This window comes from Botrytis porri, assembly GCF_014898465.1.
Source record: "Botrytis porri strain MUCL 3234 chromosome Unknown BPOR_014, whole genome shotgun sequence".
NCBI classification, from domain to species: Eukaryota; Fungi; Ascomycota; class Leotiomycetes; order Helotiales; family Sclerotiniaceae; genus Botrytis; species Botrytis porri.
This window is the reverse complement of record NW_024066088.1, coordinates 5,896-33,443: the sequence shown is the minus strand read 5'-3', so window position 1 is coordinate 33,443 and position 27,548 is coordinate 5,896. Positions and strand designations below refer to the sequence as shown.

The 27,548-nt window shown below is 41.3% G+C and overlaps 10 protein-coding genes across 10 annotated transcripts; 4 read left to right on the top strand and 6 right to left on the bottom strand.

The window, feature by feature from the left end:
• Positions 1–180: 180 nt before the first annotated feature.
• Positions 181–923, bottom strand: EAF01_009405 (uncharacterized protein; the record flags this gene model as incomplete). The annotated part of the gene is made up of 2 exons (XM_038917661.1): positions 181–560; positions 683–923. 2 exons carry the CDS (start codon positions 921–923, stop codon positions 181–183), a joined length of 621 nt encoding a protein of 206 aa, XP_038766470.1.
• An 872-nt stretch (positions 924–1,795) lies between these two features.
• EAF01_009404 (uncharacterized protein) lies at positions 1,796–3,028 on the bottom strand (the record flags this gene model as incomplete). The annotated part of the gene is made up of 4 exons (XM_038917660.1): positions 1,796–2,222; positions 2,434–2,561; positions 2,774–2,892; positions 2,959–3,028. 4 exons carry the CDS (start codon positions 3,026–3,028, stop codon positions 1,796–1,798), a joined length of 744 nt encoding a protein of 247 aa, XP_038766469.1.
• A 970-nt stretch (positions 3,029–3,998) lies between these two features.
• Positions 3,999–7,159, bottom strand: EAF01_009403 (uncharacterized protein). Its single transcript, XM_038917659.1, has 3 exons — positions 6,265–7,159; positions 4,609–5,989; positions 3,999–4,551 (listed from the first exon to the last, which is right to left on the bottom strand). Exons 1-3 carry the CDS (start codon positions 6,453–6,455, stop codon positions 4,216–4,218), a joined length of 1,908 nt encoding a protein of 635 aa, XP_038766468.1. The 5' UTR covers positions 6,456–7,159; the 3' UTR covers positions 3,999–4,215.
• A 215-nt stretch (positions 7,160–7,374) lies between these two features.
• Positions 7,375–8,855, top strand: EAF01_009402 (uncharacterized protein; the record flags this gene model as incomplete). Its single annotated transcript, XM_038917658.1, has 3 exons — positions 7,375–7,528; positions 7,938–8,132; positions 8,185–8,855. 3 exons carry the CDS (start codon positions 7,375–7,377, stop codon positions 8,853–8,855), a joined length of 1,020 nt encoding a protein of 339 aa, XP_038766467.1.
• Positions 8,856–9,085: 230 nt separating this feature from the next.
• EAF01_009401 (uncharacterized protein) lies at positions 9,086–10,213 on the bottom strand (the record flags this gene model as incomplete). Its single annotated transcript, XM_038917657.1, has 5 exons — positions 9,086–9,204; positions 9,255–9,860; positions 9,912–9,962; positions 10,066–10,085; positions 10,170–10,213. The coding sequence occupies 5 exons, from the start codon at positions 10,211–10,213 to the stop codon at positions 9,086–9,088; spliced, it is 840 nt and encodes a 279-aa protein (XP_038766466.1).
• A 542-nt stretch (positions 10,214–10,755) lies between these two features.
• Positions 10,756–12,778, top strand: EAF01_009400 (uncharacterized protein). The gene is made up of 2 exons (XM_038917656.1): positions 10,756–11,938; positions 11,988–12,778. The coding sequence occupies exons 1-2, from the start codon at positions 11,093–11,095 to the stop codon at positions 12,192–12,194; spliced, it is 1,053 nt and encodes a 350-aa protein (XP_038766465.1). The 5' UTR covers positions 10,756–11,092; the 3' UTR covers positions 12,195–12,778.
• A 1,078-nt stretch (positions 12,779–13,856) lies between these two features.
• EAF01_009399 (uncharacterized protein) lies at positions 13,857–16,319 on the bottom strand. The gene is made up of 2 exons (XM_038917655.1): positions 15,020–16,319; positions 13,857–14,958 (listed from the first exon to the last, which is right to left on the bottom strand). The coding sequence occupies exons 1-2, from the start codon at positions 15,314–15,316 to the stop codon at positions 14,023–14,025; spliced, it is 1,233 nt and encodes a 410-aa protein (XP_038766464.1). The 5' UTR covers positions 15,317–16,319; the 3' UTR covers positions 13,857–14,022.
• A 410-nt stretch (positions 16,320–16,729) lies between these two features.
• On the top strand, positions 16,730–17,785 carry EAF01_009398 (uncharacterized protein; the record flags this gene model as incomplete). The annotated part of the gene is made up of 3 exons (XM_038917654.1): positions 16,730–17,018; positions 17,094–17,521; positions 17,573–17,785. The coding sequence occupies 3 exons, from the start codon at positions 16,730–16,732 to the stop codon at positions 17,783–17,785; spliced, it is 930 nt and encodes a 309-aa protein (XP_038766463.1).
• Positions 17,786–18,538: 753 nt separating this feature from the next.
• EAF01_009397 (uncharacterized protein) lies at positions 18,539–20,725 on the top strand (the record flags this gene model as incomplete). The annotated part of the gene is made up of 3 exons (XM_038917653.1): positions 18,539–18,639; positions 18,754–19,365; positions 19,422–20,725. 3 exons carry the CDS (start codon positions 18,539–18,541, stop codon positions 20,413–20,415), a joined length of 1,707 nt encoding a protein of 568 aa, XP_038766462.1. The 3' UTR covers positions 20,416–20,725.
• Positions 20,726–23,181: 2,456 nt separating this feature from the next.
• Positions 23,182–24,882, bottom strand: EAF01_009396 (uncharacterized protein; the record flags this gene model as incomplete). Its single annotated transcript, XM_038917652.1, has 5 exons — positions 23,182–23,295; positions 23,349–23,502; positions 23,557–23,660; positions 23,715–24,003; positions 24,068–24,882. The coding sequence occupies 5 exons, from the start codon at positions 24,880–24,882 to the stop codon at positions 23,182–23,184; spliced, it is 1,476 nt and encodes a 491-aa protein (XP_038766461.1).
• Positions 24,883–27,548: the final 2,666 nt, after the last annotated feature.

The window sequence follows — 27,548 nt, the reverse complement described above, 5'->3', positions numbered from 1 at the left end:
GAGGCAATTTCCCGAACTGATAACACTGAGCGTCTTGAGACATGGGCATCACGAATACATATCGTTCTACAGCTCGGTCATGTTGCCGCTGACCCAAAGTTTTCTGACTGATAAATATCCAAAATTACTCACAGCGATATGGGTAAGCATCCCGAGATCAAGTGATCCGCCATGTCTATATTAAAGGTGTAATGAATCATAATCCACCACAATAATATCTTCAGAAAGTCTCATATAAGTATATTTGAGAGCTTTATCGCCCCCGTCCTTGTAGCCGAAACGAAGATATGGCTTGTTGGCTGTGTGTGGGCGACTATTCAGAGGCTCAATCTTGATCTTAGTAAATCCATCTCCAAAATAGACTGAGGCATTTGATGTTGTGCATGTTTCAAGTAAAGGTAGGAGGCCTAGTGTCCCGGTTTTATCCACGCTCGCATGAACCCAGGTGACTTCCTCTTCATGGTTCAAAAACATGAGTTCATCCGAGATAGACAATGCGCGGGTCAGGAAGCGCGTTTTTGAAGATCTTAATCTGTATTTCTCGGGGAAATTCGCCAAATCTATGGAGTGTTTTGGTGTTTCCAGTGATAGACTGATGTTTTCTCATTAGGAGAGGTGCGGTCGTGTTCACTGAACCTTGCTAGTGATGATATATGGTAGAAAAGACAATTTGAAGCTTTACCTTGAATCTTCCTGTCTGCAGTTTCATCATCCTTGAGAAACTCCATGCCATTGTGTTGCAAAAATGCTGTGTTGGCCGACATAGCGCTGAATTCTTCACAGTTTTTCTGTTGTGAAACAAAATATGGTGTCCGGTCTGGGGGAGTACCAGAATGCGATGGAGTTGAGTTGATTGTTGTGCTTGGTACTTGAAGAGTTATTGGAATGGAATGTCGAGTACTCAGGTAATTGTAGGTGGCCATGACTGAGAAACAAATGAGTTGTAAGAAGAAAGCTTTGTCTGAGAAGTAGGGGAGGAACGATGGTAGCCATTGACGTGGCTAACAATCATGAAGTGAATGGTTGATTCAGTGTAGCGACTGTATTCACTCTTCGGATTCTTAAGAGAGAGAGCACCCCGCAATGCACATGACAAGCTATCTGGCATGACATGTATGCTCGGATTCGCTTGCCCCCTTTGAAACCATTTGAAATATTCAATCTTAGAATGGATGGAACCATAATTTTGCGACCATAATTTATTGGACTCAATGAGTCAACGCTATAGAAGAATAGCTTCTGACAATATTTCTTCGAATTTATTCGCTCGCATTCCATCTCCATCACAATGTGAAGTGTGACGATTCAGCTTTATAAATCCATTTCTTTGGTAACACCCCTGGGGTTGAGTATCCATCTCTTGTACCAACAATCCATAGTGTGTGTGAGATTGCCATCCTCCAAGAAGCAGTACTTGGACAGTGGCCCTTTGAGCAGTATATCACGGCTAGCATTATGTAGTATGTTGGTGGCCGTCGAATGATTTGATCCAAGCTGATTATCAAGCCATACCCAAAAGTGATGATCTAGTGGTTCCCCACCATCTCAATAAATACTAACGTTTCTTGGAGGAGGGAATGACCCCCAAGGTTTATAAACCAGGTCGACTTGGATGATTGGAGCTTTGATATGAAGCATCGAGTCGATGATTTCGGTCAAGTTCGTGTTTCGTGGATACGAAGGGGATACATGTGGATGGACATCATGAATACAGGAGTGCCAGTCACCTGTAGGAATAGCTGAAAACTGGACCGGCCCATTCGAGGCCCAGCACCAGGTATGAAAACGGTCGTTCCTAGGTTCCACGGATACATCTGGCAATGCATCGTAAGAACCCCCAAGGGGAGTAGTTCCACGCAAGTCCTTGAGCAGGATATGGCCGGAACACGCCATTAAAGTATTCAGCCTTGAGTCGCTCTATGATGAGACAAGCAATACCATGGATGGCGTATACCCGATCTTTGGAAAAGGTTAAGCCTTTCTCCGATAGCAAACGAAGTGAGCGATGCCAGTCATCGTGGGTCAGGAGTTTGTCGTCAGGCATGGCTAGAATATCTTGAGGAGTAGCAGTAGCAGCATAACCATACGTCTCCCACTTCTTGAAACTTCCTTCTAGAAAGTAGGAAGAATTGGCATTCGCGGTATAGCCCACAAGAGGTCCAATGAAGTATACGTGGTGGAAGCGAAAACTCCTATAAGCACCATCCGCGTTTTGATAGTGGCTATTCATCAATAACGTTCCTCAATTTCGCGACGCTATCTTTTGGCTACAGTGTCATAGGTTGCCGATCTGGACCAACAGTACCTGTGTAGGTTGGGAAGATGGATTGGATTGGGTACCACCCAAGCAGCCTTTCTCTGAAGAACCCTTCCGCTGCATCATTAGCGACTGACGCAGCTATACAGCACTGGGTGTTGGTATTGTAATCTTACATTTTGCTTGCCTCCGTTTGGAATCCGCTATAGTCATCGTTTTCTGAGGATTGGGCAATGCAAATTGCATCGACCCATAGGTAACGGATGGTTATCATTCTAGTCAAAATTAATGCTTCTTGTATGGTCTTAGGAAGGTTAGCAGCATTGAAACTGCGTAGACGACCCTCAAGATTCCTGGTTGCCGTTTTTGCAACGTCGTTTCCTCTACCCCAGCAATAACCAAAAATCAAGTATGGGTGTTTGGATGGTTCCATGGAATCCATTGTTGTGATAAGCCGAACGCTTTCGTTATCCTTAGTTCTCACATAAATGAGGCGAGTTGGCATTATATTCTTACCAATCGTACGGCCGCAATTCTCATGATCTCTCGGCAATTGCAACAGGCTTCAACCCAAGGCTTTATATGCGTCTTGACCAAGTCTCTAAGAGCCTCCAGAGCTTCTCCTTGGGCAAATTCTGGGAGAAAAAAGTATATAAGTATGGTTGTGGCAAGCTCAATGAGAGAAAAAGCAAATAACATACGTTTGAGACGTCGAGATTCCAGTTTCTCTAGAATTTCCTCTTCAGCAGAGTTGGGCTCGAGAAACCACATACGAACCAATCATGACCGGCTGCCTCTCCTACATCTACTAATATGCCCACACGTGTGCCATATAGCACGCGGATATAGAAATACAGTGGAGTCTTGGCAGATGGTAGTGTAGTTCGTCGATCTATAAGCATCGAGATTATACACAACCAGAGGTATTGGCAAAGAATGCAGCCTGCATCAGCTGGGCTTTGGAGAGAGCCGAAGATTCTGTGATGAGGAAACGGACTACTCTGAGTTTCGTAGCATATGTCTCGTGGCCATTGAATAACCTTGCAGTGTTTGCACAATTCCGGGAAAAGATGAAAAGAATAAGGGTTGATCTGACATGTTGTCCAGTGACGATATTTCTATGGGCTGAAAATTATCGTTTTATGGGTATGCCTGAATAGCCATACAAGTTGTATAGAACGCCCGCTCTATTAGAGAAGAAAGGATCTGAAAAACTCAAGGCAGCTTAATTCCGGGCCACTTGAAATAGAGACGTCCCCGGTGCAGGATAAAGAAGAGCGTCCGAAGAAAAAATCAGTATCCTCTTGTGAGGCTTTGTTCTAGCTTCAAAGTTTCTTAGGCAAGAGACGGCCTAATGTATATACTCCCAAGTCTGATGCTTAGAATCAGCACATAGCCACTACTCTATGATATCGCTTGTGATCTTGGATACGCAGCGGAAAAGGTCGCACCACGAAAATTTAATTGATCGACTATGAGCTCACACTTTTTCATTTATTTGCAATCATCAATAAGTTGATCTCCAGGGATTAAGGAATCTTTTCGTTACCTGAAACTATTTAGAGACGAAGTAATTAAATCTTACTGAGCCCCAACACGTGCTCTCGGTCGGTCCACCTTCCTCTTCAAGAGGCCATAATATCGCGCCTGGGAAGTCGTGATGGATTCAAACATACCTAGGTATCATATGCTATGCTCGTTTTTCACATTAAGGCATGTCATAATATACTGCAAGGGAACCTCAAAAGGATTCAATAACTTGATTGATGTAACTATAAAAGTCTAGATTCTCTTGATATCGCTAATATATATGGATGCACGCAACGCAAATGATCATAGTATCATTCCAGAAGATGATCTCGATTTACCTTCATCCAACCGGTACATCTCATTCGTCCGTCTTCTCACATAGCTAATCCTCTATCGTGGGCCATAAACTCGTTGCTAATATATGCCCTTCAATGAAATTCGACTTCCACTCTTCCATACCTGAATCCATCCACTTTCAATTCAAACGCCAATCCGGCGCTTTCTACTACCATCTCTAGAGTAAAATCTAAATTGAGAAATTCCACTCCCCTCGTGGTCGTTAATCTCGTATACAGACTCTTTGGCACGGCTCCCAGATCTGTGGTGAGCGTGCACACGTTTACTAGATCTCTCGTGAAGGACGCTGGAGGCTCGCCATCCGAATCGCAAGCAATAAGATCATCGGACACGATTAATGATTGCCCTGGGCGGAAATTGCGCGTATAGTGGAAAGAGATGGGTGTGTCTGTGTTGAGAGTATCACCCTGGATGGGGTTAGTGGTGCTGTCGAGGTAAAAGGGGGAGGGAAGAGTAAACTTTACCTTATTTAGATGCCATTGCATTCTATCGCTGACCATCCATCGTTCCCATAATGGACTCCAATATCTCTCGCTAACATTATGTTTATCCTCATCATACACCGTTGCATATGAAGTCCCATAGTGCATCCGTGCTTTTCTGGACACCACCACGCTTCCTTCTAATCCTTTAAGAACCGCTCCTCGGACCACAGCAGTCCATGCATTGATAGGCTGCATAACCTCTACAGAATTGCTTTGTGCTAAGGCTATAGATTGTGCGTGAGTGGGCCTTTCACTGTAAGGTGGTGGCGCTGCACTGTTGAAATGCGATTTTAATCTTTTGTATAAATGGTTGCTTTGTCCAAATCCTCCCACAAGTACGATACCTGAGACGATCCCCCCTTTTTGTCTAATACCGTCAACTTGACCTTGAACTAGATCACACACCTCTTTGACAACTGGCTCGAAAATATCTTTGACTTGAGCAGTTGTCATAATAAAAAATCCGCCATCCAGACCTGCATCTATATCATCTGCTAGGCCAGGAAGAGGAATATTGAACTCTGTATCGTTTTCTTCGTCGAAGTCTCGCTTCACATATTCTTCCCAGTATTTCAGTCCCATTTGCCATGATTTGGCTTTCTTCATTTTCATCTCTTCAAATCGTGCAACTCCTATCCTACTCTTGCAATGTTCCTCAAATCGATAATTGAGGAACGCACTTCCACAAAGCCCTCCCGTACCTACAGCGGACTCTTCTACTTGCAACGGCTTGAGAGATATGATTTTGTAGGCGATGAGATCAACCGTACCACCCCCGGCATCACATACTACAAAGTTATCACCAGCTTGTAGATGATTTGGTTGGATGGCTTTCAGGGTATAGACAGCAGCGGCTTCAGGCTCACTGATCATCTGAATTGCTGACTTATCACCCATTCCCGCTCTCTCTGCAGCTTGAAGCGTGGTATTCTTCGCCGCATCTGACCAGACTGCTGGACAGGTAAGAACAAATTCGACTTTCGTGGTTGACATGAATAATTCTCCATATCGACGGGTCAGGGTTTCCATCGTATGCTTGTAGATTTGAGTCAAGTAATCACTGACCGCATCGACTACGTTTTTGCTATGCTCTTTCAGTTGGTTGGCAGTTTCAGCCGGACTAACGTAGAAAGGTAATTTTTGAGATCGGTCGAGAAAAAGTTTGATACATCGCAGTCGAGGTTCCTCGGGACGAAATTGACAGCCCCATTTTATCGTCGGTTCAGTTCCAGCTGGTGATCCTGGAGGTTTGGAGTATCCAATTTCTGTTGGCACTTTATCAGATGTAATTCCATTACTTCCGGGCCAAGTCTTGATGATATCTACATCATCAGGGTTCGATGTGTAAACAACAGCAACACTGGTTCAATGTTAGCATTTGTGTAGGAATTTGAGTAAACTATGGTTCAAGGGCTTGCTTGAGGTGCTGATATGAATGAAATTACTTCAAGAGGCGTTATAAGATCAAGATTCCTAAAATCCATACATGTACAGAAACTGTAGTGTCGAATTCGATAAACATTCGAGTAAAAATAGCAAACAAAGGTAAATGGCGCAATTATCCAGAAATATAAAGGTCCAGTTTTGGTGGTGCCACAAATGTCTTGGCAAAACAAGCTGTGAAAATAAACATACCCAGAATATGTTGTCCCAAAATCCAGTCCAACAATTAATCTTTCATTGACGGGTGCTGGTTCTCGTATTGGTCCAGCAATTGCCTCGGTTGAAGAGGTGGGTGTATAGTTGCCAGAGATGTAGTGATTTCGACTCTCATCGTTTCTCCGACTAGCAGTCCGTATAGGCAGGTTGAGATTCATAGTGGCCATTTAAGATGATTTAAGATGTTTTTGATTTCGAGGATGTACTATCCACGACGGTTTTCTACCCACGGTCGTGATGGCGTCGAGATTAAGAGGAAGGTCGCTTGATGCCCCTCAATTGAGCCCCGCTGAATCCCGAACCAAGCACTTTGGGTAGAACAATCAACAAACGGAGGAGAATCAGATGTTTGGTTTTATTGTGTTTATCAGATCTTAATCAGAAAGATCTGAGCCAGCAATTCGGGAGGTATTGTGAGATTGCAAGACTCTGAAGCGTTTAATGATATTCCGGTGTGAAGCGTAAACGTGGGGGGATCACATACAAAAAACAATTGCAGGAATTCTAGATCGATTGAAATAAATCTCGAGGCTATATCTTTTTGAACTTCAGAAGATATACGCAAGAATTGAATGGGTACCACGATGGCTGATCAGGAACAATATTGATCGCTTGGTCAGGACAGGAGTAATTAAGACTCCGCCACAGGCAGCAGTAAAATGGAATTTGGAAGCCTGAAGTAACACTGACGAATACCTCGGGGATAGATTTCCTATTGTATAGGATAGGATCGTCGGATCCAGGACAGACGGTTGACTCTATTGAAATTATTGGGTATGATTATCTTGACGAAAACCTTGAACATATATATGTGAAGTTGGGATCAAAGAAAGCGATGTTTGTTTTAAGGCGATGGGTGGAGTTGGTCGTGCAGCATAGATGTGATGTTAATCACTTGGACATCCTCAACATCCCACCTACAAATTAGCCGCACTCACCAGTGTTACATTAGCGAACCTTTTACGGACGTACTCGCGTACTCATCCCCCTTCAGGCTATCGCAAGAGAATCAGATCAACTCTTATCTTGGTAGGGCTGAAATAGTTTCAACGCTGCATCTTTGTGCAATACATCAATCATCTAAGTATGGAATTATGGGCATGTGGATTCAATGCTTGGAATCAGCTGCAATTCGAAGGAGGTCTTCCCGATGAGCCTGAAGATGTCTTCACTTTCAAACGAGTATTGAGAGCAGAGGGAACTATTAAGATTCTTGGAACTTCTTTTTCGGCTTGCTTGGGTATGTTGATAGTACTTTCATGGCTTCTTGTATTCCCTTTGTTTCGAGAGAGAGAGGATTTCTTTGGATACGTCACGTGTATATCACATGATCTTACAGTATGATATCATCAATGAGAATAAAATGGCTCCAGCGAGTGACAAGTCTGTTTAGGGATGTATGTTAGAGTTCTAGTCAAATCTTACTGAGAGGCAAAGATCAGCTACAGCTTCAGCAGCCTACTTAAAAGTGGACGGAATCTTCAGATGTTAAAATTGTGCATTTGTCAGACTTCGAGGCCAACCTTCATCTTATTCTTCAATAAGTCAAATAAGTCACGAGAAGATTGTAGATACTTTACCTCGCATAACTTTTCATGCAGCGATACATGGTCTCATCAAACATGGTACTGATGTACTTTCGGCTGCAGCAGTAATATCGAATGGCTCCTCAGGTCTCCACGAAGAGATAAAAGTTGCCGGTTCCCCAGATGGCTTCTTACAAGCACAATTAGAACAGATTACTGCAAGGAATAGCACTCAACCTTCAAACGAACAAACAGATTTTGAAAAATCAGAAGGTGTTGCAAGTAAGGCAACCGCAGCTGGAAACGACAAGATTGCAGGTAACCTCAGATTCCCCATTTCCACCCATCAACAATCTACTAAACTCTTCAGCTTCCACACCAACAACCCTAATCCAATACCCATCTCTTTCCGCATATCTCTCCCAAGCCAGTCCGGATTTCACATTTCCCCTCCCGCACATCACGCAACTCGTCTCCAACACCACCACCTTCACGGCCCTCACCCAAGAAGGAAATGTTTACACCTGGGGCGACGAACGGTACCCCTCCTGTCTCGGCCGCGAACCCACCTCTTCAAATCCAGCATCTCAACCCACCCTCCTCACCTCTCTTATCTCTCTCCCAACTGGAAAAATCCACAAACTATCTTCTTCCGGTCCCCTAACCGCCGCTCTTACCACAGGCCACGATCTTTACATATGGGGACGTACCAATACACCTTCTATAATTCCCGAACTCTCAGACATCTCTTCATTTTCATACTCGGACGATTACGATCCCATTCCACTCGATATCCACGGAGCCGACATCCTCGATTTCAGCATTGGTGAGAACCACATGCTGGTGCTGACGACGGATGGAGAATTGTGTGTCATTGGAGAGAATGGAAATGGACAACTTGGCCTTGGAGAGGGGGAGAAAGAGAGATGCGGGGAGTGGAGGTTGGTTGATTTGGAGTTTGGGGAAGGGAGTACGAAGAAATGTGTGGGCGTGCGGGCAGGGTACAAGTGTAGCTTTGCACTCGTGCAGGACTTCTCTTAATGATATTAGTTTGTGGATATTTCATCCAACATTATACCGAAGCTTGAACAGGAATAGATAGAACAACTATTCAAAGAGACCTCACAATAAATTGGAGAGCAAAAATGTATAGAAGTAAATCAGTATGGTATCTCTTTGCTCATTTTGCCTTCTTATGCCATTCTATAATACATCATGACCTTGAGACTGCGTTAAAGTTCATTGCTATTGCAGAATAAAAGAAAAGCAGCTCATAGATTCGTAAGGTAGTCCTCAATTTCTTGAGGGCTCAGTTTTCTAAAACGTGGGCCTTGAGCACCTTCGACTCCCTCAATGCCCATTAAATGATCGGCTGGTGGTCCTACAATACCTAGGAAGATGTTAGCGAAGTAGAATATCTACCGACGTTCTTAAACTTACCAATCTCCACTGTATCGCCATTCATCTCTCCTTCAATGGTCTCCTTCAACGTCAACAGAGCGATGTGTACAGCGTCTTCCAACTCCAATCCCTCGGTGTATCTCTTTTCCAAGAAAGTCTTTGCTGAAGTAGCATTCTTTCCAATGGCAGTCGCCTTCCATGGAAAGTAACTACCACTAGGATCGACTTGGTATAACATAGGTCCACCCTTCAAAATACCACCAGTCTTGCCCGATGGCTTCTTTTCATCTGGATGCATTTCTGCACCGGCAACATCCTCCGATTCTGGCTCAATTCCATCATCCCAACCTGCGATCAACAAACTGACACCATATGGTCGTACACCTCCCGATTGCGTAGCTTCTTGCATCACCCGCGCAACGTCTTGTACTAATATACGGGTTGGTGGGTATTCGTTGTAAATGCGCTTGTAGCCAGTATGGGATACTTTGCGGGCCTTATCGACAAGCACGCGGTAATCAGGTCCCATGCCGGAGTAGACCATGCCGATGTTTGGAGTGATAAGAGAGACTTTTGAAAGGGAGGGGGGATCGATGAGGGTTGATGAGGACTTCTTCTCCGTGGCGAGGACAATGCCGTTGGTAGCTGACGATAGGTTAGCACGAATACATATGTTTAGTGAGAATATATGTGTACCTTTGATTCCTAATGAGGTAACACCTTGGTTGACGGCATTTAATGCATATTCTGTTTGCGATTTGATTAGTATGTAGAGCTGATGGGATAAATCAACAAGTAAAGATGTAGCTTGGCGCATCTCTGAATTAAGTCTCATTCAATGGGTACGAACCTATTTGAACCAATTTCCCACTTCAAAACGTTAGCAAAGTACTTCGGCATGTATTATATATCACATAGTAGTATCTCTAGGAGCTTTGGCTGGTTCAATCGTACCTGGGAGAGAAGGTTGTCAAGGAGAAAGAATATCTATCCGCCATTGTTTCTGTTTATTTCAAAACTTGTGCCGGAGGGTGCTGGAGGTTCAAAATTACAGAAAGGGTTGACGGAAATGTAAAGTATGGGTTGGAAGTTTAGAGAGTGAAGCTGTATTTGGGGTCGTTGGACTTTAGAGCTACAGGCAGCTCTGGTCCACGACTACGCGATGAGGATTAGCGCCTTAGATATCTGGCAGTAAGTGAGCTCAACGTCAGGCACCAAGTGATATCTGGGCAAATATTAGAGCTCTTCAAACTTCTTAGTTTCGTTCACGAAAAATATGTAATTTTTTTTTTTTTTTTTACGGGTAAATACTCTCATAACATATACCGAGCAAAACTGCAATAGTAAAGGTATTGTAATGTAAAGATTTATTATGAAGAATTTTTGAATACATTAATAAATTAGGTAGCAGGAGGTATCTCACGTTTTCAAGATTTTTCGGGGATTTTACTAGCGCAACTTTTGAAAGTGCACACACCTCAGAAATCTGATTCAGACCAAAAGAAAAAAACCGAACATTCTACTTACGAGTAAAGGCCGTCAAGAAGCCACATCTCACCACTGCCGTCGATGTCTCTACATGCTCTCCATCCTTCTTTAATGAAGTTTTCCTTTGATTGATTTTATTAACCATCTGTTCACTGACTTTCTAGTACATCAAACATAGCGCTTATTGAAATTCTCTCTTTGTTCTTTTTCTTCTTCTTCTTGAATAGCCGGAGGTTTCAAACACTTGCAGGAACCATTCCTAGCTAGCTAATCAATCATACATCGGAGATCGGAAAGTCAATAAGTAACCTTCTCCGTCATCGCTATAGCTTTGATAGCTTTGATTCTTCATTCGTTTCTTCATACCTACAAGTCTCATCGGTGCAAACATGGCAACTACACAACCTACTTGGTCGTGGGATGATCTGTCGGCAGAATCCGACTCGCAATCTTATCACGAGAATCAGAACGACGCATTCACAGCGGACGAGCATACGCCCCAAGAAGCTCCTGTACCTGAACCAGAGCCGGAACCAACACGTCGAAGATATTACCCATCCCGACTATGTCGAATATGCCTGGAAACCGTAGAGCCGACCTTCGAAACTCCCACTGAAGGCATAGCTTCAATGATCAATCCAACACCCCGAGTGACATATACATCGGAAGATCCTGAATTGGGCCGTCTAATGCGACCATGCAAGTGCAAGGGAAGTCAAAGATATGTTCATGAAGGCTGTTTGACAGCATGGAGATATACAAACCCCGGATCAAAAAACTATTATGTATGTCCTACGTGCCACTTTCGATATCACTTTCACAGAATGAAGTGGGGTCATTGGATTAGTAGTGCTATGACACAACTATGTCTTACGTTGGCAATACTGTTTGTTACGATTTTTGGCATGGGCTTCGTCGCCGATCCGATCATCAACTTTTATCTGGACCCGTATGATACTATTTTCTCATTGCCTTCAATGGGAGGGAATGGTCCAGTTCTACACGTCATGGATACTGAAGCAAATACTTGGGCCGAGCATCTGTTAAAAGGGTTGGCGTCCTTGGGAATGCTCGGATTTGTTAAGATATTCTTTGCAATGTCCCCGTTGAGTTGGTGGAATGTAAGACAGACTGGCCTTTTCGGTGGCGGCCGCGCTCGAGCTGGAACAGGTCGGAATCGTCTAGAGAACATCAGTTGGACTCTTGTCATTATTGGTGTTGGTGCCTTCTTAGTTGTGAGTCACTACCCACTCTATGATTATGGACATCTGCTAACAGCTTCAGACTGTTTGGAAATGGACCAGAAGCTGGAGTAAATCAGTACTCGAAAAAGCTGGCGAGACGGTGATAGATGTTGGAGGTGACGATGCTGATGATGAAGATGAAGATGAACAGACACAAGCAGAAGTTAATGAGCAGGTGAACGCAGAAAATACAAGAGGAGAACGTCTTCAAACACCTGTCGGTCCCGAAACCAGGAAATCACAGTGAAGATACAAGAGCAGAGTTACAAACATATATACACTGTCATTAACTTATCTCACTGTTTGTATATCATTTTTCTGTTGAACCAACAGCCTCCAAATGTGTGAAAACAAAATATCCAGGAAGTACCTTTTCACTCCCTATACACTCACACCTTTCCCGCACCTTCTTAAGTTGCCACGAGATCCTTCACAGTATCGTGTCGATTAGTCTGTGTGCGAAGAATAAGCCAACTCAGCTGGAGCCCAGAAATTCGAACGTCTTGTTCTATTTTTCACATACCGGCGTACCGCGAGTTTATTTGTCAACACCCCGTATCTTATATACGACCGGACTCTTTTGGGAATGGTTGGATTGGGATGCATCTTTCTGATTCCTTCGCTGCGGCACTGGTCGTGGCATTATGCTAGGATGGGGAATTGGAGGGGATTTTGATACATTGTTTTGTAGCTTTGAATGGATGTGATATGAATTTAGGTATGGCTGGTCCGGTTTGATCGGGATTGTCTTTTACTTTTTTTTTAGATATCAATGGATAATTACATTTTTCAGATGTTGCTTCTTAGTGTCATGAATTGTGTTCAAAAAGTCAACTTTGTCCCAACTGCTTTGTCATATGAGATGGCTAAATTTTTCAAAATTTATGACTTCGCTCCATGATTAGTATAATATCCCCCCGAAGTTGGTCACTCACTCTACAATATACTTTAATTCAAACATAAAATGTATTCCTTAAGATTAAAAAGGTACGTTTTGAAAGCGAGTATTAATATCTTATAATGTAGTTCATTAGTATATAAGTCATATCATTATATAAGCCACTTTATTTTGTATATAAAATTCGTTTGTGTATAATTATATACTTTCTTTATTAGCTGATAAAATCATTCAAAAAATTTCTCATAACTATAAAACGTAATTTTTTTTGATTATTATTAAAGTTAAAAAAAAGAGTTGTGTTTTTGTTACGGGAGCTGCCTCTAAGATCATGTGGAAATGACTAGAAATCTTTCGAAATAGTTTAAACTAAACTTCAAATAGGAATTCAATAAGGTTATAACTAATTGCAATTCTCATAACTATAATAATAAAATTAATAATTGTTCTTAAGCACGAAGCTCTATATTGTAATGAAACCTATTTCCTTATATAGATCTTCATCCTTCTTGAACAACTAGAACAATCAGGCGCTCCTGAAGCATTGTTGTTCCTGAGCTGTTTATTACAGGACATTAATTCTGTGACTCTTAGTATCCTAGCTTATTCTTTTGTCCTAAGGCTAATCCTCTAGGACATTATTAATCCTAGTAAAGTCTTTTTGTTTACTGTGTTCTGTCTTTCCTAGGATCTATTGTCCTAGGAACTATGTCCTATATTTCTAAGATATCCTATAACTAATACTATATATATGCCTGAGGCTTTCCTGAGTGCCTAGCATCCCCCGGTATACTATAGCTGAATCACCGAGGCTTATAGTACCACTATAGCCTATACGCTGGTGATTCCACAGCCTGTTACTAACCCGTTGTAACAGTTTTATAATATAAATTGTAACAATTTCGAAAATGAATTATTCATAAAAAAAATCTAGATAATAAAAATATTTCGTGAATTTTATTATGATTTTTAGTAATTTTTTCTTTTAGAAATCATAATTAACTATTAAGATATAAATATTAAAAAAAGCTCGATTTTGATGTATTTCTGAAATGGTTCATATGGTGATATAGTCCACATACTGATGAACCACATTATGAGAAAACTATTGTACTAGTCGTATCATATCGCATTGTGTCATCCTTGTCTAACATTTACCATCTAGAACTTTGATTTACTACGCTTCACAGAAAGCAATATGTGCCTCCAATCCCTCCTCAGCTTCAAACTCCAACTCGGTACCTACTCCCACAAAGAATACATATCCTTCCTTGACCTCAAACTTTTCTCCTCCCGTTTTCATAGTTCCTTTACCACCGGTAACAACCATGATACTAGGCCCTCCCAGCTTCTCAATCGTTTCCTTTTCTCCTTTTTGAAGCTCTAAAACTAACATATCGAATTCGCTCATTGGTGGTGCGAGGACCTTGGTTTTACCATTCTTACCCTTGGAGCTTGATGTAGGCTTGAGTATACATTCATCTTTTCCGACGGGAGAAAATGTCAACGCGGCGCTGAAGAGATCGACAGAGTCGCGGTCGGCACGGGGGCAGAAACCAGTGTTGAGAACGTTATCGGAGCGTGCCATGCATTCTACGATGTCGCCGGAGAGGTAGGCGTGGATACCGTCTGCGGGGACGTAGATGGCGTCGCCTTTTTGGAGGATAAGATAGTTCATTGTGAGGAGGGCGACAAGGTTACCGGGATCTGAGGCGGAGTATTGATCAGCGAGGCGGGGTAGTAGGTCGGGAATGTATGGTGAGTTGGGGAATTTCGAGGATGGGGTGTCTTTGAGAGTGTTATAGATGGATTTTATTTCCTCATCGGAGAGAGAAAGGATTTTGTGGACGATGGATTTCAATGTATCTTTGTCGATGGTGTCGGATGAGGAAGAGAGGAATTTGGAGGTGAGAACTGGGATGCTGGTGAAGAGCGATTGGATATCAGAAATGGGTTTCCATCCGACGAAAACTTCGAATTTTCCAAGGGCAACGGCAATTTCGGGTTTGTGGTTTGTGTCGCCGAACTTCTCAGGGTCTTGTTCATGAAGCTTGGCCGCAAGCTTCTTGTTAGGATGAATTTGAAGAGGTAAAGCTTTAGCTATTGAAAGGATCTGGAAGGATGAGGTTAGTATGAACATTTATACGTGTATGGTAGAGAGAGGGGGGCAATACCTTTGGTAAATATGGTAGATCTGCTCCAAATTTATCGAGTGTTGGTTTCCCAATCAGCTTCTCCTTGTTGGCATTGAGATGCTCTTGTAAGTCTTTGCCATTCGACAAGATAAGAGATGGTGTAGTCGGATAGGTTCCCATCCACATCTCTGCGTATTCTTTACTCTCATCAAGCTTGAATTTACCTCCTGGAGTAGAAGCTGCATACTTTGCTGCTAAAGACTCCTTACCTTGACGACCCCATGGATAGTTGTTGCATTGGCATTCCAATTGAATGACTGACGAAGATTCTGACATTGTGAAGAGTTTTGTCTGGATTAAGGCGTATATTTGCTGTTTTGATACACAATTTTTGGAATTTGCGGAATATGAAGCAAGAGAACAAACAATGATAATAATGAGATTGAAATATAGAGAAATTGATACCTACCAAGCTTTTAAAAGGATTCCATACTCCATCTGGCGACCCGGAGGTATGTCCTGTACACTTGCATAGACAATGACGTTGGATTTTGAGCTTTGTAAGTTGACATGTTCTTACATCATAATATTTAATTTCTGTGGATGAAGAGGGTTCTGTGTGTCCGGCGGACACGGATCGAAGAATCAATCAGATTATCATCGCTTGTCTTCTAGACCCCCACGGTGCCACTCTGACATTTTAGTGTGCATGTTCGAGGCATCATTGCATGGTACAAAAAGCTTGGGACTGACAGCACAGGGCATACCGAGCTCTATTAATAAAATTGATGAGAAGCTTAAAGAGCCTTCTTTTGGAAGAAATGGATGGATGCACAGGTGCAATCTTCTGGTGAGGTGAATAGACGGGCCAGAAGGCATGTCATGTCGTATTGAAAAGTATTAATTATCCGGTGTGTAGAGGATGGCTTTGATGAGAATTGCCATCTTCTTCAGAGCTTCTCGGAGAAATCGAAATAGATACTATCTGGTAGGTATGTCGAGGAAGCCGGATGTTGATGGTATATTGGGTTACCCCTAATCTTTGCCTAGAACGTCTCGTTAGATGTAGAAATCCGGACACGTTCACGGGGTATTTGAGGTAGGTAATGTACTCTTCATCCCTTGGGTGGTATGTATGTAGAACAAAGAAGAGGAAAGAGATGACGGAGGAAGGATAAATGATTTTATATATTAATCTTATTTTCTTTTCCGTTGTCTGTTGAATCCATCAAATTTAGGATTCGCAAGGGTTGAAAATTCGAAGTTTGATTACATCTCGTCTGAATAGGTTCAAAATTATTCATTTTCTTAAAAACTTCCACCCAACCTCAAGCCAAGAACAAATTTCCCTTAAAATAACCTAATCTAATTCTCCTCGTACTTTCACAAGGACGGCAACAACACTTTCTTTCTTTCCTTCTCCTCTCATTGTCCCATGGAGTTGACGTCGAAGAATTCTCTTTTGTGATTGACATGCTACCTAGGTATTTTATTGTCTCGTAATAACCTTAACGTTAATCTCGATTCCCCAAAGGACCCTGCTACCGTCAACCTGGTATCTCCACTCATCGCGCCAAGTGTTCACCATAACGGTGAAATACTAAAGGACACAGCGCAACAATTTCAGCATCCTGTGCATCGCGATCAACTGCTATAAAGAAAAGTCCCGTACGACGTTGGGGCTACAATTATTGCCAAAAGCTGTAACGATTGTAGCAGGTGCCCAAGGGGTCCAGAACATACGACATAATGCATTTGGCATACCCCTCGAGGAAAGCCTCGAACCCTCCAGCATATTTCGCGCCACGATCCTCACGTTTCCCAATGCTACGCAGAAGTAGGGCGAAGACGATAGCTCTAGGTGCCTGTGCCATAGGGGTGGTATTCTTCATACTTTCACGTATACTTGGGGGAGCTAATGGTGTACCATCGGGAACTCCACCAGTTGTCATTGTCACAGTATTGGATACGGTGGGATATAATAAAGAGTATCAGGACAGTGTAAAGGAGAATCGAATCCAATATGCCAGGAAACATGGTAAGCAGATGCTTTGCGAATGACTACAGCTTGCTGTTCTGGGTTTCAAAAAAGAATTGAACTGACAATTGTTAGGATATGCAACATTTTTCCCCAGTATTGGAGACTATGATATTCAAGGATCGCCGAATTCATGGTCCAAAGTTCCCGCAGCACGACACGCCTTATCAAAATTTCCACATAGCGAATACATATGGTTTTTGGAGCAGAATGCTCTCATCATGAACCCTGCGCTGAAAGTCGAAGATCACATTATGGCTCCAAAGCGCTTGGAAAGCTTGATGATCAAAGATCAATCTATTGTGCCTCCGGACAGTGTTATAAAGACGTTTCCCAATTTGAAGGGCGAGAACGTTGATTTGGTTCTCACTCAGGATAAAGATGGTCTGTCGCAGGCTAGTTTTATTATCAGAAAGGGAGAATGGAGCAAATTCTTTCTCGATACATGGTTTGATCCTCTGTATCGTTCTTACAATTTTCAGAAAGCAGATCTCCATGCATTGGTAAGTGAGCCCATGTTTTCTCGGGCAAGTTTAAATTCTAACAGTGATCAGGAACATATCGTACAATGGCATCCAACGATCTTGTCGAAGTTGGCACTCGTGCCACAGAAAATAATGAATGCATACAATTCGGATGAGGCGGATGGGTATAAGGATGGAGACTTTGTTGTTCGATTACCTGGTTGCGACCAGTCAGGACGAGACTGTGGAAAAGAGGCCGAAAAATACACAAGGCAATGGCGAACTGTCTTCGCATCACGATGATTCAACCCTTTACTACGATAATCAAATCAAATCCTCATCAACATACAAGCATACTTAGGGCTGTAGGAGCCCTTATGATCTACGAATAGCGGGCAAGGCGTTTGCAGGCGTACAACACAAGAACATGAAGATAAATGTTTGCACAATTGTACAATACCAGCGATGGCGTCTGTAGGAATATGGACATCGTTGATGCTGGCAGATGTAGTTTTCTTGGGGAAGCAAGAATTTGTCTTCTGTATATTATTTGAACCATACATACCCCAGCAGTCAATGTACTGCATTTTCAATACTTGCAAAGCTCTTCGATATAGTTTTGTGTTCTATGATGATTTCAATCTATGATGTAGGAGGATATTAAAGTGTGTTGTTCTCGTCCGTAGCGTTGAGTTAGCACCTCCAGTAACTAGTATATCCATGAAGCATTGTAAACATGAACGTTCGATATGTAGAACATCAAATGCTCATAATAGAAAAATTTGAACGATCATGTCCACTTTTTAATGACGATATATCGTATATTAGATATCTTCAAACACTCTAGAAATGAGTTTACAAGGGCAGACCTGAAATGGAGCATAAGAAGCAAGCATGTGATGAGTAAGTAACATCCTCGGCATCTCCATCAATTGAACCAAGGAAAATGAAACCTCCGATGCAGACGACGACTTTCGGCCTCTTGCCTTTTATCTTACTCTTCCACCCCAACTTTTATTTTCCTTCTCATCACTCACCGACTATCCGCCCCCCAAGATGCCCGGCAGTTCGAGAATGCCCGTGAGCTTGCGCAATAGCTTCACCGTCAAGAAGGGTTCATCAAGTAGTAGCCAATTACTGGCTCTGAACATTGATCTGTATGTACTTATTCTATGCTTCTGGACCCACCGTATCTGTGATAAGCTATGCAATATGCTTGCTTCTCGTGCCTGATGGAATAACTTTTGCTGATGATACTTCTGGTAATGCAGACTTCGAAATATCGTATTCTTTTTATTCTTACTGAGATGGACCAGGAAGGGTCTTTTGAAATTGAAGGGGAGGGGGCTTTTTGGTAGTTTCGCAGACGCATATATCTCAATTCGCAGAACACTCTATGGGCTATTCCTACGAGCACCTGGTGTACGATCTCAAGTACAAAAGCAGGTCTCAGAGGCAATTACGAAATTACAAGGCAAATTGGTACCGACAGGTCCAGGCATTGTACGATATTTGACGCTACCGAAGGAAGGATGGTCCGAAGAAACGGTTATGAAGGAGTTGGAGACATTGGCCAATATGGATCATACCAGATGGGAGGATGGATTTGTCTCGGGTGCTGTATATCATGGAGGAGACTCGTTGATGAAGCTACAAACGGAGGCATTTGGAAAGTTTACAGTCGCAAATCCTATTCACCCGGATGTGTTCCCAGGAGTGAGAAAGATGGAGGCAGAAATCGTGGCAATGGTTTTGTCGATGTTTAATGCTCCTCCAGGAGCTGCTGGAGTTACAACTAGTGGAGGTACAGAGTCTATTTTGATGGCTTGCTTAAGTGCAAGGCAGAAGGCTCTTGCGGAGAGAGGTGTAAAGGAGCCGGAAATGTTAGTAGATCTATGGATATGCCCTTTTTTACACTCTTATACTAATCAGTTTTTAGGATCCTACCAGAAACAGCACACACAGCATTCCGCAAAGCAGGTCAATATTTCGGTATTAAAATTCATCTCGTCGCTTGTCCTGCTCCATCTTACCAAGTCCATCTCCCAAGTGTATCTCGCCTTATCAACAGCAATACCGTCCTTCTTGTTGGCTCCGCGCCCAACTTCCCTCATGGACTCATTGATGACATCGCCGGTCTCTCCAAACTCGCCGTCAAACGTAAGATCCCACTTCACGTCGATTGCTGTCTTGGATCGTTCCTTGTCCCCTTCCTCGAGAAGGCCGGGTTCGAAACCGAGCTCTTCGATTTCCGTCTTAAGGGTGTTACTAGTATAAGTTGCGATACCCACAAATACGGCTTTGCTCCTAAAGGTAACTCGACTGTTCTTTACCGCAACGCAGCCTTGAGAACTTACCAATACTTCATCTCTCCTGACTGGTCAGGTGGTGTATATGCTTCTCCATCGATCGCCGGATCTCGTCCAGGTGCTCTCATTGCTGGATGCTGGGCTTCACTCATGAGTGTTGGAGAAACTGGTTATATCAATTCTTGTAATGAGATTGTTGGAGCTACCAAGAAGATCATCGAGGCCATAAGCGAAAACCCATCTCTTAACGCCGATCTTCACGTACTCGGTAAACCACTTGTTTCTGTTGTAGCTTTCACGTCCAAGACACTCGATATTTATGATATTGCCGATGCTATGTCAGGAAAGGGATGGCATCTTAATTCGTTACAAAACCCACCGGCTATCCACGTAGCTGTGACTTTACCGATCGTAAAGGTATGGGAGAAATTGGTCGAAGACTTGATTGCTGTTGTGGAAGGGGAGAAGGAGAAGGAGAGAGTTAGAATTGTGGAAGGTAAAGGTGCAAAGGGAAAGAGCTTGGGAGATTCAGCGGCCCTCTATGGAGTTGCAGGAAGTCTCCCAAATAAGAGCGTGGTGGTCGAATTAGCGAGTGGATTTTTGGACACTTTGTATAAAGCTTAGAAACGATGATCGAGGTTGCGGAACGGGTGCATATCGTCATCCTGAAATTTGCAAATATGTTAGCGGGGGGTCTTTCAATACGTCTTTTTATGGGCTTTTCGAAGTAGCGTTTCTATTTATACCTTAGTTTTACAATCTTATAGTTGATTCTCTCTACTCTCTACTCACTTCACTGTGTCTTCATTTCATGTCAAAACTCAAACTGAATGTAAAGTTCCTTCCGATAGTATCTAGGATGCCACATGAGGATTGAATCAAGAAGTATTCGATTTTTTAATCATTGGTTCTTATACCTAGCAACTTCAGACAAAGGCTTTTACTTCTTGTGTCTAATACATAAAGTTCTCAGTCATTGAAAAGTCTTCGTTAAGAACCATATTACTTTTCTATTGGAACTAACATAAATCCTTTATTCACTATCGCCTAGAGCCATTTTTTTACGTACCTATATAGCATAAGCCATTAAAACGAACAGACTTATTTAAGGCCGATGGATAGATCAGAGTCTTCAATAGTCCGGAGTGCGGTCCGGCAATCAAGAACTTTGGAGTATTCGATCCCTTCTAAATACTGAATCTGTCACAAATATCAGATCAAGTTTTATATTAATGGTCAACTCAATTTGAGACAATTGATTTGTGAATCGATGACTGTATCTTCGGAATCTCATGACTGAAATATCAAAAGAGACTGCAGTCCGGACTATTGGAAATACTAAAATAGATTGACGATAGCATCAAAAATTCCAGTCACAGACTAGGTATATATACTAACATCAAACAAGCTATCATTCAACAGACAAAGAGGATACCTAGGTACCCATCCGAGCCCCTTGCGCTAAATGGATCTTCTCGTCTAGCTCCAGAGCACATCCACTTCCTTTGTTCCACTTCACATTCCTTCCTTTATATCTTCTTTTAACCATCACTTTGGCATCTAAAACGGGCTTGTGGTTTAGTGGTATAATGTTCCCTTAGCATGGGAGAGGTCCGGCGTTCGATTCGCCGCTAGTCCATTCAATCTGAAGGATATCAATCATATAGAGTTAATACTGGATATATTTTTGAATGGGGGAATTTGAAGCTTTTGATATATTTTTTCGTCTAGGGGTGAATTTTTTTCTCGCGAGGGATGGGGGTTTTCCGTTCCAATGCACGGGCGTAGTTTTTTTTACTAATCGCAGCGAGCGTAGGATAAAAAAGAAGGTAAAGATTGATCACCCCAATAAATTCTAGGATAATAAATCAATCATCTATCAATTTATGAGAGTTAATGACATTAAACATACCCTTGGATGGCCTTCAGTTATGACACTATTTGATGTTTTGAATCTCTGAATTGAAATGGATCAATTGGATTGTCGAAGGATTGCTCCAATGGTCAATTTCGGTCTGTTTTTCTCCTACGAATGACTTCCTTGCTCCCGCTTTGGGGGGGGGGGAGACATTGAACTCTCAGGTTGCTCTGAGTAGAATGGTATTGTATAGGAGGTATCGTTGTACCGAGCTCTATCTATTCCATCCGATTCAGTATCTCCCGCAATATCTTTAGGTGAGATAGATGCGGGTTCTAGTCAAGGACTCAAGGTTGATGTTCGTTCCTTTCGAATCCGAATCTTTATTTGATAAGTTCAATGATACCGCGTTTTGCTAGAAAAACTACACGGAGTGTGTTCATCTGGTTGCATGTATAATTATTAATATCGTGTGGGAAGATAAACCCGGGTCGAGTGCCTGCTGATTGATAAGTATCGGTCGGCCAGTATTTGTCAAATGCAGCTGAACGCCGTGCGATTGAGAACCCCGATATTTAATCCTATCCTATTTCCTCAATGGCTCGACTTCTTTTTGTTTACGTTGGTTTTGTATTCTGTATATGGTGTTAGAAATCTTGTTAGTTGTAAGCTGTTGTGTTTGTTTATTGATAATTACTATTCCTCTTTCATGCTGAGACAAACAAGTTCGAAGAAAGTATTGAAAAGATTCAAATCATTCAAATCATTCAAATATTCAAAATATGGAAGTCTAAAGCTTTTCATGAATTTAAATTTAGGATTAGAATATCATCATTCATATTGGGACTAGAATATGAGTATCTCAAAGATAAATTCACCTGAACTAATACATGCTAAAAATCCAAACAGTATTTTGACTGGAGGGGTTGTTACTATAGTATCTAAATGAAAGAGTAGGCTTTGATTATCTGCTCCTATCTTCTCTCAACGTTTCAGACAAAACAAGACACTCGGAATAGGTGGTGCGAGACTTCTGGCCTTGATAATTCTCTCAGTGCCACACATCTAGATACTCCAATTTGAGGTGCTTAATATTGAAGCCTTTGGGTAAAAACTTCGCACATGATGCCCACTGCCTACCAATTAGCAATTTTAGCTATGATCTTCACTGATTATGTGTAATATACGCTGCTCTTCCACAAATTATAGTCAGATACCTGCTTTTTTGAAGGATGCCTATCCAGACTTACTATGCTCAACTGTCTTTTATCATTTGATCTGCCGCGATCTATTTTGCACATGATATTTGAAGAGCACTAGCAAATGTATATGGTGATTTGGTAGGATTTTCAATGGTCTGACTTGCAGCCCGATGGAAAGCTTCTAGCGGCTTGGTACTGGGTGATAACGAGTAGCGACTCTGATTTAAATATGTTTCCCCTCAAAGCATAGTACCAACGCACTCTGGAGTTAACATGCCGGCACAATCTATGACATCTTTTTTTTTTCTTAAAATTATTCTATGAAAGAGATTAAAGTGAGGCAATTCTAGTGGTCACTGCGTGTATTCCATGGTAGTGCCCTCTGTAGCAACTAAGTTCCATCTTGGCTAGTTCTCGCAGTTGTTCCCGCATGATTTTTCCGCTCTGTAGAGTGTCAGCTTTGGTCGTACCTAGAGTGACGGCTGGTGTAATATTACCAAATTCCGCGGGATACTTGGAATGAACGAGATACCTCCAGAAAGATACTTATATGGGGCAATCTTATCGGCCATGAAATGATTAACTTCAGTGGCGGACAGTGCCGATTCAGGGGCGGCTACGATGTATGCACGTGGTCCTTCATCTTGGCATCTATGTTCAATTATCAATAAATGTCGTCTAGGGGTTGAGACATGAGCGGCTTACACAGAAACGCTGATGATTCCAGTATCCACGATTTTTGGATGACGAAGTAGCACTGCTTCCAGTTCAGTCGGTGCTACATGGTTCCCGTTCACTTTAACCAAATCCTATGTATCATATCAGTTCTCGCTGCAATTCTGCTTTTGTTAGGATTATGTTACTTTTTTACGATCCACAATATACCACATTCCATTTTCATCAACATATCCTACATCCCCAGTAGAGAACCACCCATCGGCTCCATAAGCTTCACAGGTAGCCTCTAGATTATGATAGTACCCTGTGCTAAGGCTAGGCGCACGGATCCAAATATCGCCAATGGTATTACGTTTCACGATCCGCCATGGCTCACTTGTATCCGTTACCTTACCCTCAAAGTTGGCGTGGAGTTCCCCAACAGATTGAGACGGCGAGCAGGCTATCAAATCATGGCCGGTGATCAATCCAAGTCTGAAAAGGAGAATTCATTGATTAGCATCTGAACTGTCAGCTTCTTTGGGAAGAACTTTCATACTCAGTCAATCCCCAGACCCGGGTAACTCCCCCGACGCCTATTTGCTCCAGTATTGTTTTGGTTGACTGTCCCATTGGAGCTGCAGATGCCTCCACTCTTCTCAGAGAATATAGCTCTTCTCCAAGATTATAAGCAGGGGCTTTCGCAATTTCAGTAAGCATGGAACCCCTAATGATTGCATCAGAAATCTTGAAATTTTCCACGGCGTTCAAGATATTCTGCACACTTGGCTGGCACAGGAGATATAGCGGAACTCCAAGCTTTGGGAAGATAACACTATAGGATCTTTGACCAAGGATGTGGTGCATTCCGAGCGCGCCTAAAACACGAATTGGATTGATACCCTTGCCGATATTTTTCATCGATTGCTGCCAGTCAGGGTGGAGAGATACTCGCTGCATATAACTCACGGCAGCTGAGATATAGTTGCGATGAGAGATTTCGACACCCTTTGGATGCCCGGTTGTACCTGATGTGAACATTATGACAATGGTACTGTTGTAATCAAGAGAGGATTTAACATTGGAATACTCCCAGTCCTTGTCGTCTAGTGAACCCACCATTTCCTGCCAGTGAGGTATATCGAGGAATGATCTACCCGTGCTATCAAGAATGTCATCATCAAAAATAAAGATGGATTTCCGCTCCAAGGCTGGGCATGAAACTTTACCTTCAGCCTCCAAAAGGACATCTAGATGCGCCCGTTGAGTCAAGATTACCGAGGGCTTTGCAACTGTGAGCAGCCTTTCCAATTCTGAATGCCCGTAACTAGGCTGTCCAGGCACAAAAATACAGCCCGCCAAAATGGTGCCCATTAAAGGGCTGGGTACGCTATTGCATTACCTGAAAGACATAAAATTATATCCTTAGGTTGGACCCCTCGTCGTCTCAAACCTACCGCGATGCGAACAGAGAGATCACGGTATTCTGTTAAGGACAAAGATCGGTCATCTGGGCGGAGCGTATTGTTAATCAACTTCTTTGAGCCGAGATTTTCATGCGGAGCACTAAATACAAAATATGGCAGGGAGCTAAAAGGAATGGGGGCAGTCCATCTTGAAGTAATCAGTGATGCTTGAAAGCAACTCTAGATTGATATCTGGAATCATTCTCTCAATATTATCTTTCCTTCTGATAATATAATAACAAACTTCCTTTTCTTCTATCCAAATCCCTTTTTGGTATAATTGATAGATATACTTAATGAAATCATACTCTAACAATAAACAAATCAACCCTATAATAATATCGTATAGTATTATTTGAAAAAATAACCGAATATCCTCAAGTATTTCAAGTAATACATCATCTTTGCAAGCCTTCTCCCAATAAGGGTATCGCTTAGTAAACCATTCTAGATCTATATATAGTCTAAACCTCTTTTCAAGAGTAATAGTATTCTCATCGAACTTCTATTTTTGTTTACTAAAAGTGTTATGGATATACTTTATTATTATATAACCTTTATTAATAGCTTTATAAAAGATCTATAAATCGATTTAGTATAAATTACAGAGAATTGTATTATAATATAAGTTAAGATACTATCCCAATGAAGTTAATTGTATATATAAATTATTGTATTATAGTTGTAATCATTATTAATAGCTTCTATATTTGAAATGAAAGTTTCAATATATTTATAATCTATTTTTCATATTTTTTGAAAGAAAAACTTTGAGATAATATTTTTAATAAAAAACTTATATTATTTAATAAGCTTTAAAAGATGTAACTTTATATAGTAATATAATAATCATTATATTACATCGTTCCTTTCTTATTTTTAGAGCTTCGAGCTTATCTACTATAATAAGTATCCTATATAAGAGTATACTCTGAATCATATCTATTCCTTCAAATTCATAATAATATAAAATGATATTCTTATTAATTTATCAAATTCTATTACGATTAATATATCAAGTATATTTATCTTCTCAGAAATGAACTTCGCTACTTTAGCTTATAACTCAGACAATTTGATATTTACAACATTAAATGTTATTTCCATCATCTTGATTATATACAAATAAGCAAGAATTATAAGAAGAGCTATATTATTTATATCTTATTCAAACCAACTATATTCAACAACCAACTGTATTCAACAACCACTAAAAGCTTGACAAGGCTTGATTCGACTGCGATACGAGCTTACGAACTGGGACCCGTGTATTCTGGGTGCTCTTAAGCACTGCGACTATTCGGACATATACTCGCTCAAGAGGCAGGGCAAACGGTCAGTTTGCTTGAAGTAGAAGGTGCTTAATGTCGAAATGAAGCAGCGAGAGCAACTGAGAGTTAGCTGTACAGGGCTCGAATGAAGCGCATCGGAGTAGAATTCCGGTGAGCCAGTGCGCTAGTTGGCGCTGATTTGCGGGAGCAAATCTAGAATTACTTGCGGAAGGAACTCGTGTGATTAGCGAAATCTAGCCCATAGTAACTAACCTGGATAAGAATTGGAACAGATTGGATTCCTGTATGATGTGTTATAGAAAAGACATTGGCATTTTTCAAATAAAAGAAACAAATTTCAAGTGAATAAAAGGTTAAGGCTCTCAATAATATCTAAACGACATATGAATAAAGTTAAAGTCATTAGTAACAAAATATCATTAGATAATTTAATACCTGAAGATTACAACTCAAGTCTGGAAATACTATATAAGGTGATGGATTGGAAGTAAAGGAAGTGATGGTTATTTTAATCTTCTTAATCAGAATTCGCAAAAATGATTGCTTTTCTCTGGTCAGGCCAGGAATGCCAAGTAGGCCTCAAGTGCAAGTAGGCCTGAAGTACAAGTAAGCCTCAAGTGCGAGTAGGCATCGAAAACTAAGTAGCTTCCAGGAATATATTAGGTGGGATAGTAGCAACTAAGAACACTACTATCTTAATTATTATAAGATTTTTACTAGCTTTTTCCTATTTAAGATTAATATATTTCTATTTATATATTTCTCAATATCAATATACCTGAAGAAAAGGTTATCTATAGAAATATAGGTATCTATTTTTTAATTAATATTTAGAAAAAAAATACCTATTAATTTAAAGGTATTATATTATAATAATATATCTATCTAGATATTTTTCAAGAAATTAATTAATCATTAACGTAACTTATGGTGAACCGGGTCATATGGGGAACCGGGTCACATTTAGCTCATTATTGACTTCAAACCCCAATAAAGTTTGCTATACATACCAAATTACCTCTTATGCCTTCTCAAATTGAAAAGAAAATACAAAATGCTATTATTACATTTTAATTGAAGAAATTTAAATTAATTAGAAAGACTGTAGAGTATTTTAAAGTTCCTAAGTCAATTCTTATAACTAGAATTGCTAGAAGGAAATCACATATTCAATCCTATAAAATGGCTCAAATTCTTTTAAATGTAAAAGAAAATATTCTTATACAATGGATTTTATAACTTATTATTACTAAATTCCCTATTATATTTATATTAATAAAGA

Bases quoted from the DNA above. Each gene is read 5' to 3' on its own strand.
- EAF01_009403 (XM_038917659.1), bottom strand. From the start codon at position 6,455: ATGGCCACTATGAATCTCAACCTGCCTATACGGACTGCTAGTCGGAGA. The intron at 5,990-6,264 runs GTATGTTTATTT...ACATTGAACCAG, and splicing joins TTTGGGACAACATATTCTGG to TGTTGCTGTTGTTTACACAT. The intron at 4,552-4,608 runs GTAAAGTTTACT...AACCCCATCCAG, and splicing joins TGCAATGGCATCTAAATAAG to GGTGATACTCTCAACACAGA.
- EAF01_009400 (XM_038917656.1), top strand. From the start codon at position 11,093: ATGGCAACTACACAACCTACTTGGTCGTGGGATGATCTGTCGGCAGAA. The intron at 11,939-11,987 runs GTGAGTCACTAC...TAACAGCTTCAG, and splicing joins GTGTTGGTGCCTTCTTAGTT to ACTGTTTGGAAATGGACCAG.
- EAF01_009399 (XM_038917655.1), bottom strand. From the start codon at position 15,316: ATGTCAGAATCTTCGTCAGTCATTCAATTGGAATGCCAATGCAACAAC. The intron at 14,959-15,019 runs GTATTGCCCCCC...TCATCCTTCCAG, and splicing joins ATCTACCATATTTACCAAAG to ATCCTTTCAATAGCTAAAGC.